General features: G+C 35.7%; 1 protein-coding gene across 2 annotated transcripts; it reads right to left on the bottom strand.

The window, feature by feature from the left end:
- Window positions 1-608: 608 nt before the first annotated feature.
- LOC132118475 (ankyrin repeat domain-containing protein SOWAHB) lies at window positions 609-27,820 on the bottom strand. Of its 2 annotated transcripts, none has more exons than XM_059528328.1 (11): window positions 27,570-27,820; window positions 22,153-22,214; window positions 21,191-21,430; window positions 17,326-17,427; window positions 14,620-14,676; window positions 14,179-14,300; window positions 3,205-3,289; window positions 2,979-3,084; window positions 1,814-1,886; window positions 1,539-1,628; window positions 609-1,281 (listed from the first exon to the last, which is right to left on the bottom strand). In XM_059528328.1, coding segments are annotated over exons 1-7 (708 nt in total). In that variant the 5' UTR covers window positions 27,694-27,820; the 3' UTR covers window positions 609-1,281; window positions 1,539-1,628; window positions 1,814-1,886; window positions 2,979-3,084; window positions 3,205-3,288. The 2 variants fall into 2 exon arrangements, with proteins under 2 accessions (XP_059384311.1, XP_059384312.1); XM_059528329.1 differs by having other exon boundaries at window positions 17,326-17,424.

Below are 27,820 nucleotides of genomic sequence, written 5' to 3'. Positions count from 1 at the left end.
CTTCGCTGGGAAGGTGTGAGCCAGGGGACAGTGACTGAGGTGGAAGATCTGATAGAGTGTAATCTTGTTAGGGTGATCCAGGAGACTGATGAAAGAGCTGCACACTAGATTAGCGCAAGGGCCCGGAGGAAAGCTGCGAGATTGGAACGAAACACTTTATGAAAAAAAAAAGATCTTAACAATTAGAGGGAAAAAAACTGAGAATAATGAACAGGAGAAAAAGCACACAATACACGCAGTATAATTTATTTTTTGTTTTATACAAGGGGACCATAAATTACATGGAAATAAACACTCAGGTAACAGGAAAGACCTTCAGATTTCCAACATAAGGCACAAACTAGCAGATTTACTTAGCATTATCATTTGGAATGCAAAATACATTTATTTAAATATAGAAATGCGCTAAAACATACAATTCAAGACATTAGCAGCATAAAAGAACAGGCATTTACAAAGCATTTGAATTCCATAAAAATATATTTCAATATTTCAAAGTGTGTGACTCATTTTTTAACTGGAATTTGATCATAACTCTAAATCTGGTTTGGGATATTATTGGCTGATATTATTTTTCACAGTGCACAGAGCCTTTGTCATGTCATCATAAAAAAAAATATTTCAGGAGCTTATTTATTTATTTAGCTAAAGTAGGCTTAAATTGTGCATTTATATGGTATCTATCGATCGATCTATCTATCTATGCAAACTATGATTCTGACTTTTAAGTTTGGTAAGGTGGAAATAAGGCAAATAAAAGCTGAACTTGGTCTCTATTCAAGACAGAACTTTAGCATTAGCATACAGACAACATAGTTCTTCATACTTGTAAAACTTTGGGATCATAAGATGAAACGGTAATTTAAAATGCACCTTTTCATTGCTTAATGAAAAATGTAAACCTTTAGCAGAGAAAATAAGACATTAGACATTAGATAGAATATCACACACTGCTGTGGCATACAAATGCCAATTAAGCTAAAAAGCTACTTAAATGTGAATACAACTACATCATAGTATCTGTGCGAATAAAGCAGCAAAGTGCGTTTTCATCTGTACACTATTAAAGCGGCACTAAAGCGAGACTTCACACAGTCTACCGTGAGAACTTTCTGGTTCTAAACGCAGGCAGCATGAGCTGATGAGCAACAGTCCTCTCCTCCAGCACGGGCGCCAGGTCCTCCGCTGAACCCCACTTCTTCATGGAGTGAAATAATGATGTGATCTTCCTGTTCCTGCGCTCGCCGGCCTGGGTTAGGCTGTGGCACTCGCTGACTTCAGCTTGGAGAACAGACATCAAAGCAGTGTTAAGAAGAAAACCACACTGTGCATGAAATAACATGCTGGAAGGACAAATAGGGTGAAGACAAACAGTCCAAAACTGATCCATGAGGCACCCCGCAGATTGAGAGAAACCACATGCCTGCGCTAATGTGGAAAACATCCTAAGTGCTGCTCTTTCCACATGTGCCACACGTCAAACACCCACATGCTGCGTTGCATTTTTGCACAACAAAAGTAAACTGAGATTGACTCACATAGTTCATGGTCTTCTAATTGTGTCTCCTGTAAATTAAGGTAATTATATGGTAAACGGCCACTGTAGTCCCGCAGATTGTCCTTCGCTCCTGTGAACACGTTCATATTTCAGCAATATTAAATGGAGCAACTCAAGTGTTGGTGCTTTTATTTTTACGTCTTATTGAATTTCGGAACATGTCAAGATATTTTGTTCATTTTTGCTCTGTTAATTTGAGTTGCATGCTTAAATAAAACAAAATAAAATAAAACATTTTGAGGTATGAATGCTTACCGTATGTCCTGACCAGCAGGTCAAATATATGTCGATGGCCATGCAGTGCTGCGATGTGTAACGGTGTGTATCCCTGTAAGAACAAAAGACTGAATATATCAAAAACTGTCAAAAGCATGTCCAAGTCATACTTCATCCCATAATCGAAAGAATCAAATACAAAAGAAAACATATAAAATTTAATTTTTTAAATGAAATTAAATTATATAAAATATGTAATTTAATTAAATAGTAAATATATATAATATTTTAAATGTAGTAATATTTCTTTTTGTGTATAAAATATATTTTACAGTTTTTGGACCGTGACATTATTTTCATGACAATTAAGCCTATTTAATAATAGTCACTGCCATAACACACACACACACAAATATATACATATTTTATAATAAATTAAATTAAACAAAAATATTTAATTCAATATAATACAAACTATATTTTACATAAAGTAAAATGTGTCCGATTTTTTGCTCTGCGTGATATAAATATTGATATACTGTATTAAATTAAATTAAACAAAAATATTTAATTCAATTTAATATAAAATATATTTTATATATATTACAAATATTTGACATATTTTGTTTTTGCACCGCAACATTCATTAATTCATATATATTATATGATGAAATTAATAAACACAAAAGTAATGCACACATTACAATAGTGAAAATGAGTGATTTGCTCCACTGCTAGATATAATTTTATTTATTTTCTTTAGATTTGGGGGTGAAATAATGTTATTTGTGAGATTCACCCAAACAGAAAAGGTTTTCTGGTTTAAATATCTCTGGTGATCAATCTCACCACAAAACAGAAATGAAAAGGAAATGGACAGGGTGAAGTAATATTCGACACTCACCCCCTAGTGCCCATGTCCCAATCATAAAAACCACAACACAACAGAATCAGAGAGTGACAGAAAGAAGAGAAGAGGGGGAGAGAAAGACGGGACACAAATTAACTGAGGTTACAGCAACAAAATCTAATGACAGAATCATAATTGCCTGGTAATTGAGAGAAATTGCTTTGCTCTGAGCCTGCTGTTGGAATACATGAAGACATTGTTTAAGGGAAGCTGTTAACATGACAGAGTTTGATTTATGAACAGACATTCTCAAACAGCGCCTGGCTTCATTTGCACAGCTGGGCACCCGCATACCCTTTCACAGGAGTTCTGTCAGAAGCGGACACTTTCTGGCAGCCTGGCACACATGTGAGAAACATTACACAGCAAGGGTGAATGTAAGGTGAGCTGGACTTACATGCTGTGAGAGGAAAGAAGACAAAAACATAATGATTAGTAAATGCATTTAAGTTGCATTGTATGCATGTATGCATTTGTTTTCAACTAAAAATGGATTGATTTATGAAGCAGTGGCACGTACTGCTTTTATATTGACGTCAGCCCCTGCTTCTGCCAACATTGTGGTCATGTCTTCTTTACCATGTTTCGCAGCCCAGTGTAGTGCTGTCTGTAAGAGATATTGAAACATTACACTACCGAATATATACAAATTTAAGTATGCATAATATACAGACACATTTACATAAAATATTACATATAATTTATATCTTTCTGTACAATGTCTTTTTTATATTCATTTTTAAATGCTTTATTAAATTTGACCTATAAATTGTTCGGAATACTAAATATTCAATACTCAAATAATATTTTTGATCATAATTGTATTCTAATATACATTTTTTACTTTTTGAGTATTTTATACTTACTTTCATTAATTCACCCTTAAAGAGTAACTAAACCCTAAATCAACTTTTTTTAGTTAATGATCTGTAAGAATGGGGCTTTATTAGTGCTGTTCATTGATTCGAGTAACTTTTTTGACATTTGAGTATAAAGTGTTTTAATTCTACAATATATGGTGTAAAACCGTCTGAGTGCTGCCCCCTTCAGGTTGAACGGTGGCTACTACAGTTGATTTTTCCTATTGGATGTTGCGGTGGCAGGTGACGTAAGCAGTTTCCAGCTCACCACGCCCCTTGGTACGAGCTACCATGCCCTTGGCAGTATAAAACAATCTTGTTCCGTCAAAATCACTGTAGTGAGTCAGGAGTTGGAATTGCAAGTATTGAAAATGACCAGGATAGACTACAACCCGAATTCCGGAAAAGTTGGGACGTTTTTTAAATTTTAATAAAATGAAAACTAAAGGAATTTCAAATCACATAAGCCAATATTTTATTCACAATAGAACATAGATAACGTAGCAAATGTTTAAACTGAGAAATTTTACACTTTTATCCACTTAATTAGCTCATTTAAAATTTAATGCCTGCTACAGGTCTCAAAAAAGTTGGCACGGGGGCAACAAATGGCTAAAAAAGCAAGCAGTTTTGAAAAGATTCAGCTGGGAGAACAACTAGTGATTAATTAAGTTAATTGATATCAGGTCTGTAACATGATTAGCTATAAAAGCTTTGTCTTAGAGAAGCAGAGTCTCTCAGAAGTAAAGATGGGCAGAGGCTCTCCAATCTGTGAAAGACTGCGTAAAAAAATTGTGGAAAACTTTAAAAACAATGTTCCTCAACGTCAAATTGCAAAGGCTTTGCAAATCTCATCATCTACAGTGCATAACATCATCAAAAGATTCAGAGAAACTGGAGAAATCTCTGTGCGTAAGGGACAAGGCCGGAGACCTTTATTGGATGCCCGTGGTCTTCGGGCTCTCAGACGACACTGCATCACTCATCGGCATGATTGTGTCAATGACATTACTAAATGGGCCCAGGAATACTTTCAGAAACCACTGTCGGTAAACACAATCCGCCGTGCCATCTGCAGATGCCAACTAAAGCTCTATCATGCAAAAAGGAAGCCATATGTGAACATGGTCCAGAAGCGCCGTCGTGTCCTGTGGGCCAAAGCTCATTTAAAATGGACTATTTCAAAGTGGAATAGTGTTTTATGGTCAGACGAGTCCAAATTTGACATTCTTGTTGGAAATCACGGACGCCGTGTCCTCCGGGCTAAAGAGGAGGGAGACCTTCCAGCATGTTATCAGCGTTCAGTTCAAAAGCCAGCATCTCTGATGGTATGGGGGTGCATAAGTGCATACGGTATGGGCAGCTTGCATGTTTTGGAAGGCTCTGTGAATGCTGAAAGGTATATAAAGGTTTTAGAGCAACATATGCTTCCCTCCAAACAACGTCTATTTCAAGGAAGGCCTTGTTTATTTCAGCAGGACAATGCAAAACCACATACTGCAGCTATAACAACAGCATGGCTTCGTCGTAGAAGAGTCCGTGTGCTAACCTGGCCTGCCTGCAGTCCAGATCTTTCACCTATAGAGAACATTTGGCGCATCATTAAACGAAAAATACGTCAAAGACGACCACGAACTCTTCAGCAGCTGGAAATCTATATAAGGCAAGAATGGGACCAAATTCCAACAGCAAAACTCCAGCAACTCATAGCCTCAATGCCCAGACGTCTTCAAACTGTTTTGAAAAGAAAAGGAGATGCTACACCATGGTAAACATGCCCCGTCCCAACTATTTTGAGACCTGTAGCAGAAATCAAAATTGAAATGAGCTCATTTTGTGCATAAAATTGTAAACTTTCTCAGTTTAAACATTTGCTATGTTATCTATGTTCTATTGTGAATAAAATATTGGCTCATGTGATTTGAAAGTCTTTTAGTTTTCATTTTATTAAAGTTCAAAAAACGTCCCAACTTTTCCGGAATTCGGGTTGTATTATTGCATCTATTTATCATAGCATTTATATAGTTATTTAGATTATTTCGTGTAGCCTATGTAGTTAATTAGCATAGTTGTTAGTGTAACCTTAGTATTGTTAGAAGCATAGTTAATTAGTAGCATAGTATTGCATCAGTTAGGATAGCTTCAGGTTGCCGTAGATTTATCTGTATTTAGTACAGTGGTCAGGATGGTACGTATGTGTCGTGTTGCTGGTTGCAACAGAACTGCTGGACTGCATAGTTTTCCAGCAGCCTTTAAATTAGGCGCCAGTGGTTGCATGCACTTGGCCTGGAAGGCCGTGAGTTCCCGCCTAGAGTTCGAGTGTGCAAACTGCATTTTACACGGGATTGCTTCTCCAACGCAATGGAGGTGGAAATGGGCTGAAAAGCGACGCCTGAGTTAAGAGCGCAGTTTGAGCCAGCGGCTTGAATTGATATGGCTCAGGCAACAAACACCTCGACATCTTCCACTTCAGGTGAAGGTGGGGAAGAAAAGTCCTCTACTTCAAATGAACGCTCTGTTGCAAAGCTACTTGCGTCACTACAGTCACTCTCCATTTTAGCGGGTGGTGCTAGCCCAGTGGATAAGACACATGTCTTTGGTGTGAGAGTCCCGGGTTCGAATCCACTGTGAGACACCAATGTGTCCCTGAGCTCCAGAGGTGTGTGACCTCTGACATATGTGGCAATTGTAAGTCGCTTTGGATAAAAAAAGCGTCAGCTAAGTGAAAAATGTAGCGACTCTGACAGCAGCTGTCAATCAATCCGTCACTGCGGGTCTCAGGTTCACGCCCCACCCGCTCAGCCCCGCCCTCGGTTCGTCCCCTCTATCTCCGCTGTGCTCTGTCCACTTTTCAGCATTTTTCAAATATTGCCAGTGGGTGGAGTCAGGCTCTGAGCAGGGGTTTAGTAACCCTTTAAATGTTTTAATTACATTTAACCTAGAAATTGTGCAGTATACAAAATATTTGTAAATATTTTCCCATTACATTATTTTTTTATTTTAATATTGACTTTATTTTATTGCATTTATTTATTTTACTTCACTCACTCATTCACTCAATAATTTTTTTTATTACTACATTTTACCAAGAAATTGTGCATAATCTTAAGAAATCCTTCAAATATTATTTCTTCATACATTCTGCATTTTTTATATTTATTTGACTTTATTAAAAAAATTGACTATTAATTCTTTCATTATTTTATTTTATTATTATTTTTTTCTTCACATAACGAAATTGGTTGACAGGATTTTAATTTCATCTTTTAAATATTTTTTAACTGTATATAACCATTTTTAACATTTAACATTTATAGTTTCATAGAATTACTTAAATAATTTTCTAAATTTGAAAACCAACCTAAAAAAAAAATATTATTTTCTGTCCAAATTGTGGTCTGAGACTTTTGGGCAGCATGGTGGATCTGAATTCTCATATTGCTTGTTTGGACAGCTTGTTTGTGCTAGTACACAATCGTCAAGCCATCTGATTAATCTTGTAATACATCATTTACACTCTGCATGTTCATTCTCTCCCACTAGGTAGATCCCCACCCCCCTAACGCCACACAGTGGAGCGGCCCGCGGCTCCCATAGGCTGCCAGCGGGCCCCAGCTGTGCACAGAGGGTGTGGAGGGGACGGTTTCCTGCCATCTAATGGTGGTCTAATTACAAAACAACAAACCAGTGTGCCCACTGCGGGGGGAGCACAGGCCTGTCACAGGGTGCAAGATTGATGATGTTGGTATGACCCTCCGATGGAGGACCCACCCAGGCATCAGGCTGTTGACAAGGCCTGTCAGAAGGAGAAGGGGCCACGCACCGCACACATGCACACAGACACTGGAGCTTCAAACGCCCGGCGCTCTCAAACACGATGAATGGAGAAGATGGGAAATCTATTGACCTCAGCCTGAGCGACACACCTCCTTTATCAGGACGGTGATGTGAGGTGGATTCTTCAAGAGAACACTGGATCAAAATCAGCCACTTTATGTGCTTGTACTGTGCTTCCGTCTTTGTGAATGTTATTATGGAGAAAATCTGAATTCAGTGCATTATTTAATGCTTCATTTTCTATTTCTGGAAAGTTTAACTGGCACTGTTTAAAGGTATAAATCACCCAAAAAATGAAAATTACCCCATGATTTAAAGAAAACACCTTTAAAAGGCCAAATGAGGAGGAGATAGCAAAATAAAGCACCCGGTTATTAATTAAAAGTTCAAAAGGAGGATTTGTAAAGAAAAAAGTTGGATGACTTCAATATAAACCAAGAGGAGACTGATGCTGTACACAAAATCTGAATCTTGTGAGACTAGTAGGGGTATAACAGTATGTGTTTTCGTACTGAATGGTTCACGGGGTAAATTCCAAATGGAAATGATCATCCCTATGCCCTATTCCCTTCAATGGGCAGACCCTTGGAGACTTTGGAGTGAGAAGGATACATGCCATTATGTAGCCAGTTGGAATGTACTTGGCAAAGGAAGCGAGGGAAATATAAAACTCTTTAAAACATAAAATTTATGTTGATTTTCAACAGTTATGCTAATAAAAATAAAAAGACATTTGTGCCAGTAAAACAGCGATATTTGCTGACGGACACTGTGCTGCGTTGTTATGGGAACATCCTAGCTGAAGATAATGAGGAAATTATGTTGTATCTTTTGCCAAGTGCATTCCAAACAACTACATAATGGCACGTATCCTGCTCACTCCAAAGTCTCCACTCCAAGGGCTCTGCCCTTCAAAGGGCGTAGGGCACAGGGATGATCACTCCCATTTTGAATTTACCCTGTGAACCGTTTGGAACGAAAACACATAGGTTACACCCCTGGAGACTTGCATATTCTTACCGGTTCTTCTCACCGGATATTTTTCTTTAATAATCCCCCGGAGCCATGTGGAGCACTTTTTATTATGGATGGATGTACTTTATTGGAAATTCACTGCCATTATAAACCTTGATAGAGACATTTTTTAATAAAACTCTGATTGTATTCATCTGAAAGAAGAAAGTCATTTAAAATACAAGGTCATTTTCATTTTTGGGTGAACTATCCATTTAAGTCAATTTTTCTGTTCCCTGAAAGTTAAACCAAACCTCTCAAAACTCTTAAAGGTGCTGTATGTAGGATTGACACCGAGTGGTTGAACTAGGTATTGCAGTCCAAATTAAAAATATAAGGCCCCTCCTCCTCAGACTTGACGCACATTCAGGTTGCCACATTGATGACACCATGAACATTAATGAGCACTTGATGATGAATGAAATGAAAAATGTTGTGTTTTCCACCAACTGGCAACCCGGAATGCCGAAATACAATTGGGCAAACTGGCAGTGGGCGGGTTTCACAAAGCAAAACAGAGAAAGACATTCCGGCCCGAAACAGAAATTTTTAAAGGAGAATAACTGACTGTAGCATTGTTTTTCAGATAAACAAATATGCTAACTTAGCATGTTTCTTAAATATCTGCAAACATATAATGGTATTTTTATGTTTTAGTAGAGCCAAAAACCTACATACAGCACCTTTAACAAAACTGAAAGAGTAAAAAAAGAAAGAATGAATGAATGAATCCAATGGAATTTTTTGTTTTGTAAAAGAAATGTATATGTAGCAAAGATTTAAATACAGTTCTGATCTACAGTTTTTAACTTAAAATTTCTGTTTCATTTATTTTAATGCATAGTGAAAAATACCAAATAAATGTATCAAAAGTAAAAATTAAATCACTTCTCCATGCTATATCAGCTGATAATATTTAGATTTTTACCTCAATTTGTCAAATACTAATTCAGACTGCCCAGAGTTAAGATATTTCTAAACAAAACAACACTAAAACTTAAAATAACTTCTGGAAGGAATGACGTCATGTGACAACAATATGTCATACTGAAATGCTGAAATGCTTTTTTGGTTCCTAATAACATACTACTCCTCATTCTAATATGCTGGTTTGCTGCTCAAGAAACATTTCTGATTATCAATGTTTAAAACAGTTGCGCTGCTTAATATTTTTTGTAAAAAAAAAAAAAAAAATTAATGTAAGTGTAAGAACCTAAAGCAGTATCTATCCGCTACAAATTTTAGTAACTTAACCCTGATTCTGCCAAAAGACATTTTTACACAGAATGTCATTAAAAATTCTAAATTACACTTTTCAGTAGTTTTGAATAACTAAAGACCCAACTCGTTGACTAAAGTCACATTACAACAATGCACTACAGTCTGAAATCTATGTAAGCATACTGCATACTATTTCATCTGTACACAATACGCATCATATCTCTACTATTGTGTATTCTTAAGTATGTGTTCTGTACTACGGGAGGGTGCTGTCTCCTGTAGGTGTTTCCAGTCCTGCCCACAGGACATATTGTGATAGATGAAGTCTGGTTTCCCTATCAGCCGCTCTATTGTTTGGGCTGTCGCACCCTTGAGATGGATTGGCCGACGCACATGTTTGACTGACAGCGCGACAGGTCTCATGGAGGCTTGGCGTGACGGATGACTGTCAACAGGATGTGACGTCTAAAACCCTTGTTCCTCATGTTCCTGTTCTGGCCTGGCGGGGAACCCTCAACTCTCACTAACCAAATAGCACCTTTGTGACAGACACAATAGAGACATATTCGCTGCGGCTTATAAAGAAGAACGATGGACAAATAATGTACTCACAAACTGGGCGGAGGGAGAAGGAAGTCCGGGATACATCGGGAGAGGATGACATAGTGGAGGAGAAGAGAAAGAGAAAGAGATGAGCACACAGGTGGATTTACATTTACGCCTGATGTATGGCAAAATTTGTTTCAGAAATCATTCTAATATGCTGATTTGCTGGTCAAGGACAGTTTCTTATTATTAACAATGCTGCTGCACATTTTTGTAAAACGTTGTTTATTTTCAATCTGGAATAGCTGGTTACTTATGCACAGCAAAGTTTTTTTTAATTCTTCGCTCAGGGGTAAAAAGAAATTAAAAATACCTGAGAATAATGGTATCAAACTGTATTTAGGCGTGGCCATATTATAGATATTTCAGTAGATTTTTACAGTCAAAAAAGGTCCACTGTCTTTCGTCAATATTGTAGAATATATTCCCTCATTTTAGATCGAGTTTGCAGGTATTATGAAACGTTAGACTTTTTATGAGCAGGTAAAGAAAATTGAAAGGAATAAGTTTAACGGAATGCAATACGTCAATAGGTTTTCTAAATGTAAATGTCTTTTGTCAGTGCTTCAAAAACAAATTTGAATTATCTCCATAATATTTTAATGCATTTCACTAAATAAATAAATATTTATTAATAAATGATATTTATTTATTACCTTCTGATCACAGTGGGTGGAGAAACAAAAACAAAACAAAACACTACAACAAAAAATGTGTTTCGTCAGTATTCTTGTTTTTCAGTGTAAAAGCCAAATACATTTACTTGAGAACCAAAAAGATCCTAAAAAAGATATTTTATGATAAATTGATCTTCATGAGTTCTCTGAGTTTATGGTTAAAATAAGATCAGTCTATGGGCTCAGAAAATTCAACTTAAAAGGTAAAACAAGTTTTCATTCCTCACTGACAGATATTTGTTCTGGTTTTAAGCATAAACTCACATAATTCTGTAAAATGTTCAGAAAACAAGTGGTTTATGATGTTTAGATGTTTGTATTGGAAAACAAAACAAAAATACTGTGCAAAATAGATTTTTTTTTAATTATGATTTTGTATTTATTTGCAGGCTATGCAACATGCCATGACTATGAAAGTAATATTTTACACTCTGATTTAAGATCTTTTTAGGCCTAAATTTGTGGAAGGGTGAATTAAGACCCGCAGAAACTCTGTTAGTAAATAATGGCCACGTAGTTTAGTTTTAATGAATTCAAATCAAGGCAATGAATTTAAACATGGCCACAATTTACTAAAACAAGGGAAGAAATCAATCAAATCAATATCCATGTTATATGTATATCACTCTCATGAAATGAACTGTAAACAAATACTTTTTTGTTGATTTTGTTCAAAATCACACCACACGCTGTTAATCTTTTGATTTCTCTTGAAGGACATCAGGTATAAACCATATCTGGTTTGTGGCCAGAAAGTGAGCGGTCCTGCTCGAGTGCATGGCTTAAAGCAAGGAGTGTTTGCGCTGCATCTGAGATCGGGACTGTTTATTTATGGGCTTCACTGTTAGAGCTTCAATTGGAATTTTCTCCCAAAGGAGCTTCCAACGTGTGAAAGGAAAACAGAGATTGTGTCGGGTTACGGACTCAGGGTGATGTGCAACTTCAGTGACTGAGAGGCTAAAGGCGAAGCTTAACTACTTAAACTTAAGACTTAAACAATAGAAGTGGCAGAAAAGATCCAGGACAGCAAAAAAAAAACGAGCATCCTTTAAAAAAAAAATCCAACTTCTGTTTTGTCAGAAAAACTTTACTTTAAAGGTTGGAAATGCTGACATTATATATAATATTAAAGGCCATTTTTTTGTTCATTTAGTTTGAGAACATACAATGTCAAGTTTAGTGGTGAAGGTCCAACTAAGAAAATATTGAGCATGCTCAGTTTGATTTGTATTTTTAGTCAAAGCACAGGGAGATATAACAACAAATATTTGTCATTCAGAAATATCCGATGTTTTAACTCTATGCAGTGTTTTTTAGTGTCATTAAATGTATGTGTCAAGTCACCATTAGAGTGGTTCTTTTCAGTAAGATTTTTTTCCATTTCGACACATATACACAACTTTCTTTGGTGTGTCGAAGTAATTATTATTCTATATTTTCATATTTATCTGTATTTTAAGATGGCTCAACAAACTGATACACAAGTTAGATAAACTAAGGCAATTCTACACCACTAATACTTACATTAACTTATAATGATCTAAAATTGAACACATTAATTTTGAGTTCATCAAACATCTATTGCATTTGATGAAACTTTAAGGTGTTAAACTAATACAATGATTTTTCCATAAATTGAGTAAACTTAACTCGAGAAGATGGTTGCCTGAAGTTTTTGAGTGTTTTTGAACTTCTGATATATTTTTTTTTACAGATAAAACGCCCCTTAAACTATCATCTCACAAGCACAGTTGCACTGTTCCAAACGGAGGAGAGGTGGCTTGCTTGGCATGCCGTCCCGGTTCAGGAAGGGGGGCATCAAAGCCACATGGGGGTCAGACTTACCACCTTCCAGGGGACATGGTGGCGATTGTTCTCCAATTAATCCCAGCCTGCTCTATTACTTTCAGATTATCTTTAAGTGGTTGAAGTCTTTGAGGTGAGCCCTAATCTCTCCCGCACTTCAATGGCCGCCGTTGTATCTTGTCAGCGTGGGGAAGGCGAAGGGCTTAGAGGTTCTTAGAAGGTGGTCTGACACGGGACAGTGTGAGAACTCCGGCCCAGGCAGGGACCACAAACACAGGCTCAAAGCTCTTAAGCGCACAGTGGGGACAAATAAAAGGATTTGAGCTTGTTTTGGGGGGTGAAGGAGCTAAAAAGCTATCTTTCATAATCCTTCTGAAAATAAACCTTTGAAACGCATGATCGGGGTTGAGCTTCGCTCTTTGGTCTGTGTTGCACCTGGGTACGAGGGAAGAAACTTTGGAAAGTCAGTAACCTTGTGAGGAGTTAAAGGGAATTGACGGTCCAGAACTCTAGTTAACGTCATGTACGTCGCTGACGAGCTTCTCACCACGCTGGCAAACATTTACATGTGCTGGAGTTCACACATGTGATCCAACATGTGATAAAATACTTATCCACTTGGACACTTGTTTTTAAAAGGTTTCCCCAATAATGAAAAATTTTAACTCACCCCCTTTTGGAAGTCAAATCCAGGAGATATAAGAGAGATAGAGATAGAGATAGAGAGAGAGAGAGATAGAGAGAGAGAGAGAGAGAGAGAGAGAAATCTATTAATGAATACAACTGCAAATGACAAAATTACAGCAAGTGTAAATTGTCATTCAAGACTTTTAGAGGTTTTGTGTGTACTGTATAAGTTTGGAAACACCTGCTCCTTTAATATTCAATTTTTTTTATATTTGACATTTCAGAAGATCAGTGAAGTCAATAAAACTATCAAATATCACAAAGTGGAAGGTTATTATTTAGTGATTTAGTCACTCAAATCAATGTCGCGAGCTCCATCCTACTTTTTAAACAGAATTCAAAGACATTTTATAATATTATATTTTTTATAATGATTGATTGTAGAATTTATTTGAACTAATTTATTTATATAATTGCAATTGGTTTATTAGTATAATAATTTAAGTTCATTTATTAATATGGTATAATTTAAAATATTTTATATTTAAATTAAATATATAATTAAATTCATTTCCATCTTATATTGAGGTTTTTAATAATATGAAAAATATTAATTAAGACTTACATGTCTAAACTTATACTGTAACTTTTACTGTACGTGCAGTGTTGTATGATTGGTTGCAAACTTACTGATGTGAAGTCCTATTTTGTTCCAAGCACATGAAAAGACCAAGAAAAATTAATTATTAAAACTGAGCTTATGAAATGAGACGCATGCATTCAAATGACATTCATGTATTCAGACGGAGAGGGACACATTATGCAACACAAGACACTTAATGTGAGTATATACTGATAATATCTACCTTTTTATTGGCCAGGGAGGAGTCTTGCTTCAGGAGCTGAGTGAGGTGAGACAGTTTGCCACTTGCTGCAGAGAAGATCCACTCTTTCTCAAGAGGATCAAGCTATGGACCAAACAAAACGATGTTTTTACCCTAACAAACTTACAGTACTTCTTAAAGGGAGACACCCTGAGCTTAAATATCTTAATTTAAAGGCACAAAGTCTTTAACCAAACTGTTTTTATTGTCAAGTTATGATAGATTAGTATGCCATCTCCTTCAAAAAGTCTAGGAACCTTTCTTTGGTTTAATTCAGTGTTACTGTATATAAACCACAGTTTTATTGTAGCAACAGTAACAAAAGGAATTTTACTGTAAATTTACCATGATAAAGGTTTCTTATAATGCGTGTTATGATCAGTTATGTGTTATGTACACTCACAGCCACAGCGGTGGATCCCAAACTGCCTCCGCACTCCTCATCCTGCTCGGATTCACTCTGGAAAAGAAACAGGATGTGATATGACTCACAAAACCACCTGTCAGTAGCATCTGGAGCTCAGAGAAGTCAGTGTGAAACTGTACAGTTAGTAACACAAATAACGTGACACACTAAAGAGGGCGTTTGGGGTTTGGCAGGTTCCTCTTCCTGTTCTGTAGTTGCGGTATGAACGGAGGGGAACCAAGCGCTGTGAAGAATGAACAAACTCAACCAAATACACAACGCAAACAGTCCACAAAGTCATCAGTACACACACACACACACACATAAACAGATCCCAGCAAAGATGCAGTAAACGCAGCAAATACAGAAAACACCCATAATGCCACTTTGTTTATCAGTACACAGACTCACACTGAATACCAGAAACACTTCCAGGGACATTTCCCCTTTAAAAACACAGCAAATCTACTTGTGGAAATGTGGAAATAAGAGAACAGTAAAAACAAAGGATAATTCCTCCAATTTGCCCTCTTGACAGGTAACACAAGCATAAAAAACCCCTCTTAACTCACCAGAGGTGAATGATTGGCTCCAATGAGCACCAGATTGCTCTAACTATGTCTTTTGTTTTTTTTTTATCGTACGCCGTTTTACCAGAAGCCATCAGTTTTGTGAGCCAAAGCGATGGTCAATTTCTCTTTATGTACTGAAGTGTCAGTCAGGCTGATTAATGTGAGGGAAAATGGAGCGGTTGGGTCATTTCTGCAGTGCACGTGATGGCTAATTGTTTTCAGGACAGATGTAGAGTGTCCGAGACAGAGGGAAAACACTTACACTCTTTCATATAGGCTACAGTTTTACGTAAACTGCGTGCAATATTTGTTTACCTGTGCTTAAATAGGAACCAAGCCAGACATATTTCCTTTTGAGAGAAGAATGAAAAGAGCGGGAGAGTGACTGAATAATTGCATGTGAAACTATTATTTTTCCATGTGGAAATCAACCAGACTGGTGACAAATAATCACAGCAGTGAAGCCTGAATGCAGTAATGAATACATCAATGAAAGAGTTTCACTGCATTGTAAAATATTAAAAAGATCACATTTTATGCAGATGATTTCAGCTTCAATGCATCATATGAATAATTCCTCTAAAGGACTAGTCAGTTTGGTCTCGCTTCTTGGAAAGAGCTTTCAGGCGTGAAGAGCTTTCAAGTGTGAATCTTTCCTACTTAAACAGTTTGCAAGTAGTGTGACTGAAAGAGAAAGATTTAATGAAAAAACTAAACACTTCATGTTTTATAGCTCTAAGAGCAAAATAGAAGACTCAAAATTTACTTATATTACTTGTACTCAAATAAAAAATACAATAAAAGAAATACAAAAAAATTTATAAAACAAAACATAACTCAAACATTAAATCTTGTTTTTTGACATTATGCTCTTGGCCTTTAACTAGCTGTATCTCACTTTAATCTGCATACAAATGCTCCAGGGCACAGATGATCATTTTCTCTATAATGAGGTGGAGCATGTTGCTGTTTTGCACAAGAATAGAAAGCTTCTTTCAAATGTAAATTAATGCATCTTTCATGCTGTCACTCCTGACTGAAATAAGGCCTTTCAAAAATCCAGCTATTTAACTTGCGCCACCTTCTGGTTAGTCCTAGTATTACAGATATCATATGTGAAGATTGTGAAGGGCTCCTGAATACTTTTTTTATTGTCAGCTTTTGGGCGAATGATAAGTAAAGATGTACAAATAAGAGCAATGACAAATGACAAATAATAAAAAACAAAATGGTAAGAAAAAAAAAATTTGATACATGAGCTAATTTTTTTTAAATGATTGCTTGTGCCAATCAACATATTTTCAAGAAATACAATTTCTTTTAAATAATACCATGAAGTATTCTCAGAGTTTAGCTCAACTTAAATCTGAATACTATGACACAACGTAATTAGGGTCAACAGTGGTCCTCCTTGTGATGTCATTTCCTGTTTATGTGACGTGAAAACACAATGGCTTCTTGAGTGTTGACTTTAATTTTTTTTTTTTTTTTACTTTTATATAAAAAAAAACTGATTTACCTGATGTTTTTAAATACATAATGTAATATTTTTTAGAGCGCAGGCCTTTTTTGTGTACCTTTTTGATTATAGATACATAGGTCTTGACATCTAATTAGCTGGATAAATGTAAATCAACTATAAAATTACTTTATACACATTGCATCATAGTTTGTTTTTACAATTTATAATTATAACTTTAAATAATATTATATTATTTATAAAATAAAATTTTATAAATATTATGATTGAGATTATGTTATTAAATTATATATTATGTCTTTATTATAATTTTTCTTTCTCGATGGTGAAGCCTCCTAGACATATCTATAAGCCCAGGATAAAACACCAGAATCAGTTTTAATTAAAATATTTAAATAATGTTAAATCACAAAAGGTATATTAAAGCCATTGTCTGCATGAAATGCATTTTCTATGTGTGTGTTTTTTTTTTAAGTATGTAAATAATACACACAGATATGCCATTGACCCTTCTATGTTCTAGTGCTTTTATGACAACTAAAAGAAGCTCGTTAGTTCCATTTCAGACAGAGAAACAGAAACATCTTAAATAGAGTGTGATCAGTTAAAAAAAAAAACAGATCATGTTTCTTCAAGCTCCTTGACTCTAACCTTTGACCCTGAGTCTTTGTCGAGTTCATCTTCTCGGTCTGATACTGAAAGCTCCTCTGGTTTCTCCTCTGCTGCTGGCGGGGAGAGGGTGCTGTCTACCTGCTAATCACAAGAAAAGCAGAAGTTACACATCACTAATATCACTTACTAAGGATCACTTCACTGTGCTCAAATGTGCTGATGCTGACAAAATACCAGGTCAACAGGCCAAACACATTCTCAGTAGACCTTCACTCCTCCTCATACTGAGATCAGGAAATCTAAACTATAGAGAGATGGTGTTTTCATTGCTCAGAAGTAAATGCAGATACTTTCATAGGCTATGTCTGTTTAACAGTTTTCTAGACACAATTTCAAAGTGACAATAAGCGCAGACAGGAAATTCACACTGTTGTGTGTTGAGCTGAATGCGCTGATGCACTCCATGTGTGAGTGAAAACTGCAACTCATTAACCAGTGTTTTAGCAGAATCTACTATCAATGTTTATATGAATACAAACTTGAATTATACATTCAATACAGATTGTATTTAAATTTATTTGGTCTCTTTTTTTTCAGTAGTAGTTAGTCGTTTTAGTGCTTAATGTCGCCAAGGCAACATTTCAAATTTCTTTGAACATAACACACACACACACACACACACATATACATATATATATATATATATATATATATATATATATATATATATATATATTTAGTTATACACACACGCACAAAATACATAATCTGTATAAATGTAAATGTTATTAATTGAATATATTATGTTACATGCCACACGCACGCACATCGAGAGCGACACCAAAGAAAAAGGGTGCCGCCCGGAGTTCAATCTCCTGCTTCCACAGACACACCAGCACACAACCCAGAAGTCAAGAAAAGTGGGATTTATTTGTTTACATTGGGATGAGACTTGAGGAATAACTTAGGCTGAGAGGGTTTCAGAGGGCCAAAACAATAAACAAAAAGGAGTTTTCTACCTGAGTTTTAAATCCTCTTCCCTGGAATTAAACAATAAATAAAATACAAACCCTTACCTCCCTTGCTGGCCATTAAACAGGAGAAAACTATAAAGGAAATAAAAAGGCCTAAAAACCTCTCTCACAGGTTACTTTAAATAAATGATGACTAGCTTGCCAATACAATTACCGGCCTAATACCACTACCAGTTCTAACTCCTCACCAGGAGTTTTACATGAACTGGGACACAGCTCTGGGTTAACACAACACCATTTTTAAGCAGCAGTCATACACACACGATCTACACCAAGGAAGCAGGAGGGTGAGCTCGACGAACAGACAATCCTCACTGCTTATATCCACACGTTGAGATGCTTCAGCTGCGCCCACTTAGCAGCTGCACCTGTTGCTCTAATGAGCAGGGAGCGAAAAAGAGAGAGAGACAAGAAAATACACACCACTCACAGGTTAAAGCTGAAGTAGGTAACTTTTGTAAAAATATATTTGTGAAACCTGTCATTATGTCCTGACAGTAGAATATGAGACAGATAATCTGTGAAAAAATCAAGCTCCTCTGGCTCCTCCCAGTGGTCCTATTGCCATTTGTAGAAATTCATCCGCTCCCGGTAAGAAACAACCAATCAGAGCTGCGGTCCGTAACTTTTTTTGTGTTCAAGATTTACAAAATGTATATAATAAGCGAAGACACCATGAATCCATTTTCCAAACCGTGTTTTTAGCCTATCCTGAATCACTAGGGTACATGTATAATAAGTGTTTATATTCTGACTATTTTAGATTGCTTCGGGGGTACCGCGGCGGAGTAACCCGGTACCTTTGTGATTCTTCATAGACAAACAGAGAGAAGTAGCTCTGGCTACAATGTTCTTCCGCAAGACGCAAGCAGTTCTGTTTATTAACCACTAGAGTGTCAAAAGTTACGGACTGCAGCTTTAACACTTGTGACAACAATTACGTTCTAACACGTAACAATTAACATTTTCAATCATTTTACCTTTAATAAAAAAAATTCTAAATTCTCATAATATGGACTCATAATGGATACGCTTATGTTCACCCTTATAGAGGATTATACCACTTTTTCACATTAAATTTGTTTTCATTTACATTTTAAATTAAACTTATTTTCTGAATTTCAGTTTTCTTTGTTATTAGATTTATTCATTTATTAAGAATAATAGTATTTTGGTTTAATTTATTTATTCCCCCCCAGTTAGATACTTTTAGTACTTCAACTTGAAGTTGCAGAGAGGCAATATTTCTATCAAATATTTATATATTTTTTATTTTTTATTTTTAGTTAACTATAACAACAACCTATCATCGGCTCACAAATTCCAATAATGAGGACATAAGGATGTTTACCTTTTAAGAGAGATAAACCACTTTTTCACATTGAAATCATAAGACCATCACAGATTTGCATTAATAGTTGTGTAATAGTAATTTGAAAGTTGCACTGTGACAGTTGTGTGCCAACGTTAACCTACATACTCAATGCTCTTGTAAGTGATGTTTTTGTCAAGGCCGCCAAAGAGAGATGCAAACCTCACAGGCTTAAATTATCCAAAGATGCTTTCAGGCATCATAGATAAGTGAAGATTATCTTAAAACCAAGTAAAAAAATAGCAATTAATCATTCCAAAAAGGAAATTTTACATGCCCACTATACTCTACCTCGCCGGAAGTCTCGATATGTGCTTCAAAATAACGCTTTTAACAGCTGAAGTCCTACAGCTAAAGATAAGGCAAGTGAAACACTGTGTTATCTGCTTTTGACAAGCTTTCTCTTATCACCAGCTGCTTCTTTAATCCAGACCAGAAAAGCTTTAGCAAACAGTCTGAGGAAAAACACCGGATTCTGAATGATATCCAAGAAAATGATTAATAGAGACCTGAATTTCACAAGAGTGTTACACTACTTTAGCTGATGTGAACATGTCATGCTAGCTAGTCTAACTGAGACTATAACAAATACTTGAACAACAATAATGCCTTACATTCAAGCAGAGCTTTAAATATTAATGTTTAATGGAATAACGTCAACATTGCAGAACACTGATGAAATACTGTGGTTAAATAACTCATCCAGATTCCCCTTTAGTTCTTGTTTCTTTTTCTTCTTTATGTTTTTTTTTAGCAAAATCATAAGATGTCATGATGTGTCATGTATGATAACACGGATGTGACAAAAGTGGTCACTGTCTGAGCTATTAAGAGAGGTTTTACTTAATGTTTACTCCTCTTAAAGAAACAGTTCTCCCAAAAATAATCCACACCACTCCAGTCCATCAATTAACGTCTTGTGAAGTTAAAAGCTGTGTGATTTTTAAGAAACAAATCCATCCTTAAGGCATTTTAACTTTAAACCGTTGGTTCTGGTCAAAAGTCCATAATCCATAATAAAGCTTAATAATGCAAAAGCCCATCCTCTACTGTCCTCTCACATCAAAATCCACCAACATATCTGCTTATAACAGTTTTGGACTGCTTGCACTTGTATACGGTGCTTGATATGTGCATATTTCTGCACTGTTTGATGTTAAAAGTGTCTTAACTATGATATTTTTTTTATTACAATCATGCTTCATAAGACGTTAATTGATGGACTGAGGCTGTGTGGAATGCTTGTGGATTTTTTGTTATGTTTTTATCAGCTGTTTGTGCTCTTATTCTGACGGCACCCATTCACTGCAGAGGATCCATTGATGAGCAAATGATGTTATTCCAAATTTCTCCAAATGTGCTCTGATGTGGAAACAAACTCATCTACATCTCAGATGGCCTGAAGTTGTCAGCAAATTTCATTTTTGGGTGAACTATTCCTTTAAAAAACTGACCTTCAATGAGTAAAACAGAACTATTATGATCAATAATCACTCACAACATCGGTATGAGTCGGTTCTGGTGCTTCTGTGACTGTAATCATGGGTCCTGAGCACCAAGCCACCAGTGCTGGTTTCTGAGCTGTTGGGTTATGGTTCTGCACTGGATTGGAGACCTGGAGAATATTTTGTGGGTTCGGCTGAACCGGCTTGATTGATTCTCCTCCCTTTCCAGCGCCAGACTCTCGCTCTTGCATCTGCTGTCTATACTTCTTCTTGAGGATGAGATATTTCTCTCCCTGAAATGAAAAAGGAACCATTACCTTCATTCTGTTATTTGAAAAAATAAAGAAAAAATATGACTTTTGTGTATAAACAATGACTACATATCTATTTCTAGGTTAACATTTTAACACAATTGTTTAATAATAATTATTATTATCTATTATTTATCAAAAGTGACATTAAAGATACGTAAGAAATATCTAAATAAAAAGAAGAGTGGAGTAATGTTGCTGAAAATTCTGCTTTGCATCACAGGAATAAATTTCATTTTTAACATATTCAAATAGAAAACAGTTTTTTAAATTGTAATATTATTTCTCAATATTTCACTGTACTTTTGATCAAATAAATACTCTCTATGGGAGTATATGAGACACCCTTCAAAAGCTTAAAAGTCTTACTGACCCCAAACTTATGAATGGTAGTGTATGGCTGGAAACCAGATCAGAACAGGCTGAAAGTGATCTCATCCGAGGGAAAGTACACATGTGGGACAATGATCCAAGATCATAAGAGTGTAGTGTATAGCATTAATGTGAGAAAGTGAAGCTTATCCCAGTCACAGAGTAAATAATGAATCACTGTGGGAATAGAGTCCTCTGCGACTATTCTTCAGGGACGGAATAAAATGTCATTGTATTACACATGCAAAAAATGCTCTAATGATTACATAATCAGACTGAGGGAGGAGTTGATTTAAACTGTGCAATAATGATTAGACAACACATGTACTCACATTCTCAGATTTCACCACTGCAATTCGATCAATGATGAGTTTGAACTCTTCTCTGTATTTGGCTAGAGGGGAAAAAAAGAGATTAAAGTGTCATAAGTATGTGCTTGCAAACATTTTTCCCAAGCATGTTTTCTAAATTTATCTTAGGAGAAACGTCACTCGTACAATATGACCTTGCATTCGTTCTTTCCTTTGTAAATCTAAACTCAGCATCAGAAGCAAACCCAAAGCATGCCAGAGGCTAGAAACCTGCTTTCTTCTGTGAATCAAAAAATTAGTTACATTTTGTAATTACACTTTTTTTTCTTTTGTTTTCCACTGAAAAAAGAAAGTCACACAGGAATGGATGGGGTTTAGGGTGAGTAAAAGATCACAGAATTGGCATAGCTTTAAAGGAATAGTTTACAAAAATGAAACTTTGCTGAAAATGTACTCATCCAAGATGTAGTAGAAGTGAGTCACACACACAAATGTAGAAGGTTTTTTATTTCTTATCATAACAGAATTGAATAGATTTAGCATTACATCATTTGCTCACCAATGGTCAGTGTAGTAAATAGGTGCCGTCAGAATGAGAGTCCAAACAGCTGCTAAAAACATCACGATAAACCACAAGCAATCCACATGACTACAGTTCATCAATTAACGCCTTGTGAGATAAAAAGCTGCATGTCTGTAAAAAAAAAAGAATCCACAGTTTCAGTGTTTTATCTTTAGATCGTCACTTCTGGGCAAAATACTACTCCATTACTACATCCATACTTGTGGATTATTGTGATGTTTTTATCAGCTGTTTGGATTCTCATTCTGACGGCACCCATTCACTGCAGAGGATCCATTAGTGATCATGTGATGTAATGCTACATTTCTCAAGATCTGTTCCGATGAAGAAACATATACTAAACTAATACTACATTTCTTCAAATCTGTTGCAGTGAAATAAACTCATCCACATTGCATGGCCTGAGAGTAAATTTTCATCAAATGTTAATTTTTGGGCAAATTAATTTTAAAATTGAAAATTTAATTTAAAAAAAATAATTTCCTGATTTGTGATTGAAAACAAACCTTGAACACTTGTTTATTGATTGATTTGTTCTATCTGCATGTTTTGGATTGAAAAGATTAGCTGTGTAACTCTGATTCCTGGCTTGTGGGAGTCTGTGATGTTATGCAACATCACTTTAGCACAGACTGACTGCAGCAGGGAGAAACCAGAAACTGGCTCGAATTACTATACAAGAATAGAAAATGATTAAATGACAGAGAGGGAGGAGAGCTGAACAAACAAATCCATCATTACTGCTGTGCTCATATTCAACAACCATTCCCAATGGGTCATCATCACTCAAATGCCCCCAGCACTGGATTGTATTTTTATTTAGATCCCAAGAAGATATTTTCCTTCTTCAATTTCATTCCATCCCTCTAAGTAGAATATAGTTTCTTTTTTGTTTGTTGCACAACAAGTAAAACACCTATGGTGTAATGAGCTTTGACATGAGCTGTGTGTGTATCTGCTTTCACGGAGTTCATTAAAAGATTCATCAGACTGATTCAAATAAGTCATTAACAAGTCATCATTTTCACTATAAGTCATTTTTTTTAATTATTTATATTATGAAGTAATAATTTTATTGCTGATGAACAATATGAATACAGTGCTTTGACATGGAACTTGCCATTCATTAAAAGACTCATAAGCTGATTCAGTAGAAATTCTGATGGAGTTCATTTAGTAAAAGATTCATCAGACTGATCCAAATGGTTAACTGCCAACTGAGTGAACAAATCATTAAAGGAAATGACTCATAAGAGTCATTTGTTCATTAATTGGACTACACGGGTGGTGCTAATATATTGAAATATAATAAACTCGTTTTTTTTATGTCTAATATGCATTTCCTAATAATTGATGAGCTTATGACTGAAAGATGTTATTGCTGATCAACATTATGAATAGTGATATAATGAGCTTTGAAATGGAACTTGGAATTCAGGAGTTGAGTCATTATTCAGTAGCCGCTCTGACAGAGTTCATTCAGTAAAATATTCATTAGACTGATTTAAACGAGTAACTGCCAGTCGCCAGAACAAGCCATTAAAAGAACCGTTAGAGTCATAAGAGTCATTATTTCATGAATCGGACGACACAGGTGGTTATTGTTTGTTTTTACATGCACCGTAGACCATGAGGAGCAGGAGTTCAGGAGACGCTGCAGTAATATGTCATGTCAGAAATGTGTAAACACAAGATATGAACCCCACAAACTGAATTTGAGAACATAACACGTTTCATGGCATGAACGTACCATCATTCTTGCAGTTTGCCTGAACCGCTTACTTCCCCTCTGTGGTGATTCACAACCCACAGTCTAAAAAAAACGCTGCTCTAGTTGTAATGGTCCTGTTTACTTTTTATATCACATAAAGGCTTCTGTTTGCAGAAGTTTTGCTCGATCCTAGCTAACTAACTATATACACACACACACACACACACACACACACACATATATATATATATATATATATATATAAAACAATTGCCAATGGGTCACCATCAGTAAGATGCCACCAGCACTGGGTTGAAGTTTTATTGTAGTTGTAGTTTTATTTAGATCCCAAGAAGATATTTTCCTGCTTCAATTTCATTCCATTCCTCTTAGTAGAACAGTAAAACACCTATGGTGTAATGAGCTTTGACATGAGTTGTGTGTGTGTGTATCTGCTTTCATGGAGTTCATTAAAAGATTCATCAGACTGATTAGTTATTATAGTTATTTTCTTGCCATGGCAATGGACACATTCAATGTTAGCCAGTAAGACACTTTGTTGAAGGTCATCATGTAAGCTTATTCTGAAGTATTCACCTTTCAAAAGAATATACATATAGTCTATATATATATATATATATACACACACATTTCTTTCACTGTTTTTTAGGAGGAAATTCGAAAAATTTTAGCCAAATATTTGGAAAATGTTGTTTGTTAAATATCATTATTACATTTGACCCATTATTTTTAGATTTATTATTTATTTGCATACCATTTTTATCAAATATTTTATTTTAAAAATATATTTAGTCTAATCTGTTTTTTTTTTTTACATTTGCTTACACTCTTTTGCTCTAATAGTATTGATCTCTTTTATTATTTTTTTATATAACAAGCATGCGTTTTTTTTTATAATTGATGATTTTATGAACAAATTGTAACAAACTGATGAACATGAATTAATAAAATGTCATTTACATAAAACAATAAAATTTAAATAAACATACAAAAAGTGTTTCCCAGAATCCAATTTGTTTTATGAAATAATTTACTCTTTTTGTGTCAACAAACATACCTCGAAGTAGACGGAGGATGCTGTTAAATAAAAAAATAAAAATGCACATTTTGCACATATAAAGGGTTAAAAATGAGAACCACTTAAACTGGACTGTGCCAAACAGCCAAAATATATCAGGACTAGGATCTTTAAATAAAGAATGTACCCTACACAACCTTTCCGTTTTCCTGCCAGGGGAAAAGACAGGGATGACATTGCAACACAGCATCCACAACAACAGGAAACCTTAAGGGAAGTCAGCACTTAACAGTTGGAGCCCGCAGAATTCCTGTCATGAAGCTGAGAGGCACACAGTTTAGATTTCGGAGCAAATGTATTAGTCTATGCTTGCCAACTGCATGAGGACTCTATGTTCCCACACAGAATATAGCAACTGCCAGAGATCCCATCAAAACCACCATCCTAAAAAGGACTGGAATCATTATAACTCCAGAATTAGAGCATGTCATGCAGGCTGCTGCGGTAATCAAGAATAATTATGATAATTGGTCAGCTATGTCAGATGGTACCAGATGAAGGCAGATTTTGAAACCTCTGTTCACAACTGTACCGGCACAGCTGGACGAGGCATTATAAGCCATTACGGATAATTGTTTCATAAATTTATGTATGACACATGTATGTAAGATTAAATGCAACATCATCTAATGTAATTACAATTTAAATGGCTTATGAGAACATCATGTTTTTTATTTGGCCCACTTTGCTGCAGCCTTCTTTGGCCACACGCTATGCCATTTTTACATGAATATTTAATGTCCATAAACAAAACACAGCGTTCAAACAATATTTGTTTTCAGTGGCAGATGTTGATAACTATAACATGGTATTTTAAGCCATATTGAGAACGTAATCAAAAAATTTTATCAATTAAATAAATTGCCTTATTAATTGACAAAGATATTGAAATAGGGTGCAAATCAGGTGCAAATAATCTAAAAGTTATCAAATATTGAACAGTTGATCAGCTCGCACATGAACCTGTCAGTGTAAAACAACAACTGATTCGTTTAGGCCAACAGAAAAGCAAAAGCAGATAAGCATTTGTCAGCATTAACAATTCAGCATTAATCAAAATAAGACACTGAAAGTGATAACTTGCACAGGAATATTCCAATATCAATCAGAATGTTGTCATATTCTGATTAAAGCAAGGAAAATAGTATCTTCCTTGTGCCAATTACCCATTTCTTTAATTGTTTATTTTTTCACAACTTTCTATATAGAACAGGCCTATCACTCAGATTTATCATTATTCAGATTTATAGAAATTGAAATATCAGCTTATTCTGGTTATTATAGGAATCAGTTTAGTGTGTTACATAATTCAATCTGACCGTATTTGGATTAATAGTTGGAATATGAAAATTGGAATTTGGAATATATATATATTAGAAAATTGGAATATGAAAACAACTGTGAACAACACAGTCAGTGAATATTGTATTTAGAACTCAGCTCATGGTTCGGGAATGTGGAGGCCCTTCCTGAGGGAGCAAAGGAAATGACAGAATTCCATGTGTGTAATTCTATCTGTTGGTAGCTTTTTAATCTAAAGCAGATGTTTGCCACAGTTACTTTCAAGAAACTAAATGCCATTCTAAATGTGTTAAAATGAGTTTTTAAATCTTATTTTAGAGTTAAAAATAACAGAATGTGCTCCCAGAAACACTCCTTAACGCTGTTTGCAACTCAACAAAATGAAAAGGTCTATTCTAGAGCGGTTTTTAACCCTTGGTCTACCCGTACCTCAGTTGCGTCGCGTCTCATGCGTTGCGTTTGCGTGTCAAATAAATATATATATATATATATATATATATATATATATATTATTAAAGGAATTTACCAGAACGAGTCTCGAGACCCCAACCGTTCAGTTTCATTCAGTTAAGCTGGTCCTTCTAAAAACAAAACGTGCCTTGTGTGTGTGTGTGTGTGTGTGAGAGAGAGAGAGAGAGAGAGAGTGTGTGAGCGCGCTTTGCGTCGCGTCGTGCTTGCAGTGAAGACAAGGATTTAAAACGCACGCGAATGTAAAAGAAAATGTCATATTCTCATTTACTCACCACGTAGCTGCAAATCGCTATGGTTTATAAAATGCTTATATGTTTTGGACAGATCAGAATTTTTGACTTTTCCTCCAGAGGAACAGATGTATTCCAGTAAGGACGCTTCGCTGATCTCGCCCATCTCTGTCAGGGAACTGAAAACAAAACGTAATTTCACAACAGATGTGATGTAGTCGTGATGGGTTTTTCTCGAAGATGCTGAAGCATGACTTTGCTGGCAGCCAAGCTAATTACTAAAGAAGAAAAGT

This window comes from Carassius carassius, chromosome 37 (assembly GCF_963082965.1).
Source record: "Carassius carassius chromosome 37, fCarCar2.1, whole genome shotgun sequence".
In the NCBI taxonomy this organism is placed as follows: Eukaryota; Metazoa; Chordata; class Actinopteri; order Cypriniformes; family Cyprinidae; genus Carassius; species Carassius carassius.
The sequence above is the reverse complement of the archived record's forward strand: the minus strand, read 5'-3'. Positions and strand labels throughout refer to the sequence as shown.